The sequence below is a fragment of the Atta colombica genome, unplaced genomic scaffold (genome assembly GCF_001594045.1).
Source record: "Atta colombica isolate Treedump-2 unplaced genomic scaffold, Acol1.0 scaffold28, whole genome shotgun sequence".
Lineage (NCBI taxonomy): Eukaryota > Metazoa > Arthropoda > Insecta > Hymenoptera > Formicidae > Atta > Atta colombica.
In genome coordinates, this window is record NW_017259381.1 from 1,157 (window position 1) to 4,682 (window position 3,526).

The window sequence follows — 3,526 nt, forward strand, 5'->3', positions numbered from 1 at the left end:
ATCCGAAAAACTTCTCTCTTGGCATCCTTCCAGCGCCCTTTCAGAGATCGCTATCCTTCGCTTATTCTTCATGATATTCATAATCGATTTGATACTTTGAAGTTAGAAATGTTTCATTCACGCGTTTATTTATTTCAATGCAAAGTAGCAGCTACAGGTAAATTCTAATATGAAAATTTCAAATTTAATTTTGTCCGGCTTACTCTGTACATTAATATCATGAATGTTTCGATTATATTATTGCATCAAATATATTATTAGAAGTAGATAACCAGTGGTGAATTCTTTAGTATTTTATAATATAGATGAAATTAGATGCAATTTTATAGTGTTGTATGTAGAGAACTGCATTATTTATATGGGTATTATTTCTATGGGTAGATTTTTATATTTAAACACATGTCTTAAATAAATACATATATAGTATGTTGTATTTAAAAGAATAAACAGCATTTTAACTAGGCTAATCTCAAGATCACTTCAAAATAAATAATATTTTAAATCCCATGAAATCGTCTCCTTTATTATAATGATCTGCAAACAATCGCAAACTTATTAATTTTCATAAAATATTATACAGTAATATATTATATTTTTGTTTCGCTACGATCGAGCGAAATAATTTTTGCTCGATCATGGCGAAATATAAATAATGTTGCAATATAATATTTTACAAGATATTGAAATAAAGATTATCTATTGGAAGTTTGCGGAAATCCACTGTAAATTAAATATACACCGTAAACTATTCAGGTTTCTTCTGCATATACCTACAATGCATTGTGTTGCAGCTTCGAGGAGGGAAAATCGGACAAGGAGATTCTGGACAACTTATTACAATCGACTCGTTACGACAAGCGGCTTCTGCCGCCGGTCCAAGGTACAAAGAGGCTTCCATTCCACTGCCAAAGTCAAGGCAACTAAATTTTCACCTTTATATCCAAATGATCCTCGATCATCCAGAGCACCTCAAAAATCATCGGCATACCAAGAGCACTGCTACCACAGCATCATATTATCACACTGCTCACTCCTCATCGTAAGAGTATTTCTTGTAAATCGATGTATTTTAAAAAAATGACGTGAGGAAAGTGTACAAACAAATAGAAAGAAAAAAGATAGGATTCGTGATATGTTATAGGAAGGCACAACGAATAATTTAAAACCGCTCTTCTTCTATTCAAATTGTGGTTAAATTCTCCCATTTCACTTGCTCGTGAAGAAAAAAAATTTAGGTATACTGATCTTAAAATGTCTTTATCAATTTTAAAAAGATTCGAATTTAAAGGAAACTAAGTTCAAAATATCTTAATGCAAACTATATTAATGCAAACTTATAAGGTTTTAAAATATGATCAAATTAAATTAGAAGTACATTAAATAATATTTATTATAAGTCAGAATATATATGTGGAATAATGGTTCCAACGATAATGAGGGATACATCATAGACATGACAAATTGTAACATTTGTACACATATATATGCAAATGTAATCCGTACATTAGAGTCCGACCGAAATCACAATTTGATCTCTGTCGAAACCAAAAACGAATATTCGATTGTCACTTCTGTTTTGGCTGAAAACTTAGATAAGTTTTACTAAGAGAGAGAGAGAGAGAGAGAGAGAGAGAGAGAGAGAGAGAGAGAGAGAGAGAGAGAGGGGGGGGGGGGGAAAAAAGAAGCTAATGAAGTCACATTTTTTTCGGCTAGAATCGAAATCGACATTTTGAATTAATTCTACAGAGATCATATGATTTTCAGAAATCATATGACAAATTTATGTACGCTTTAAAAAACAAGATTTTATCAAAATATCTAATTATAATAATATATGTATAATAATATTGCATTCTCACTTTTAAAGAAATCAAGTCACAGTTATTATTAGGATCGCATCAAATTCACATTGTCTTAAGTTTATTAGTCAACGAATTAATAATTAAAATCGAACAGTTGTTTTTTGAACGCCGGCGCGTTGCAATTTGTACAGTTTCGGTTTAACCACCGAAATTTTCTCTTAATTTTGATCGAAACCAAAATCAAATCAAAATCCTGAGTTTTTACCGAAACTGACCGAAACCGAAATTTTGATCGAACTCTATCATACATTATATACAGTGTATCCAATCATCCGCAATCAGGACACACTACTGCATTATCAGATTAAGTGTTTTGTCCCGACTGTATCGATCCTATCCGGGAAAAATGATCCACGCATGATTGTACACGATTATATGCATATGCAAAATCATGCATTAAATAATATGTAATTTAGAATTCTAATGTATGATCGCATATGATAATTAGAGCCCAGATGTTTGGGCTCGATTTCGGATTGCGCGCGGAGACCCGCTGCGCGAGTGATTAGGCTGCTTGCTGAGATGAGTGTTGCAAGGAAGATACGATTGAATCCGATCTATCCGAATACGATATATATGTATATCGAGCTGGTGTGTGGCATATCTACTACCCGTGTAGAAAAGTACTACTGCGCAATAATATTGTATACATGTATTTTATGAGGCATTATTACACTATTACATTACAGCAATAATATAATGCGTAATAGTGCAGTGGTGCATAATAGTGTATTTTTTATAGGTAAGGACGTATTCTGCACTGAGTTAGTTATTTTAGTTTATTTTTTTAAATGTTGGCAGTCCCATAACTAAAAAGAAAAGTGTTCTGAACTCATTACATTATAACCTACAAATTATTTAATTATTGTCTGTATACGTGAGTCAAGTATTGTTAGTAAAAATAAAAAGGAAAAGATAGCAAAAATATAGTAAATATAAATACTACTACAATAGTGTAGTAGTACAGTAATGATATAGTGCTGTAGTACAATGCCTCAAAATACTCCTAGTGCTCAGTAGTACTTTTCCGCAAGAGAAGGCTTGAAAGTTACAGTACCGCCGGCATTAGCATGCTCAAGGTATCCAATGGCTAAAACTTCTTGAATGTTGTTGAAGATCATGACCTGGATATCATTTATCAAGAGCAAAGCCAATGAAAATTGTACCTCTTATTTTTATTTTTATGTAAACATTTTTAGTGCAAAAATGAAAATAAGAGGAATAATCTCCAATGACCTTGATCTTGATTTGTTCAGGACATGATTCGAATAATATGATCCCGAACAACAAGAGGTTTTAACTGTCGGACACTTTGCGTAATGCTTCTTTCAAGCATCATAACTTAAAAAATATTTAATAAAAAAATATTTTCTTACAATGTTTTGAAAAGTTCTCAATACCTATTAGATTCTGCCATCAAAAATAAGATGTTCTATTAAAAAAAATTGACCTTGATCTGACCTTGGCAATGCCTAGGTCAAATCAATAATACCTTCTTACATCTCTCCGAGTCATACAACTTTTGTTTGAAACATTTTTCCGATAGATATTTTTGCGGTACATACTATCTATCATAGTTTTCAAGAAATCTTGAATGCATTATTTAAAATGGGACATCTTGTATATAAAATTATATATAATTATGTATAAAATTATATAAAATT

The 3,526-nt window shown here is 31.5% G+C and overlaps 1 protein-coding gene across 1 annotated transcript in view; it reads left to right on the top strand.

The window, feature by feature from the left end:
• Positions 1-791: 791 nt before the first annotated feature.
• The window catches only part of LOC108689870 (glutamate-gated chloride channel), a gene marked incomplete at its 5' end in the record, with an annotated part of 315,742 nt that continues 313,007 nt past the window's right edge, over positions 792-3,526 (top strand). The window contains 2 exons of the mRNA XM_018196823.1: positions 792-916; positions 947-1,039. Coding sequence (XP_018052312.1) covers positions 792-916; positions 947-1,039 — 218 coding nt within the window. The remainder of the gene's footprint in view (positions 917-946; positions 1,040-3,526) is intronic.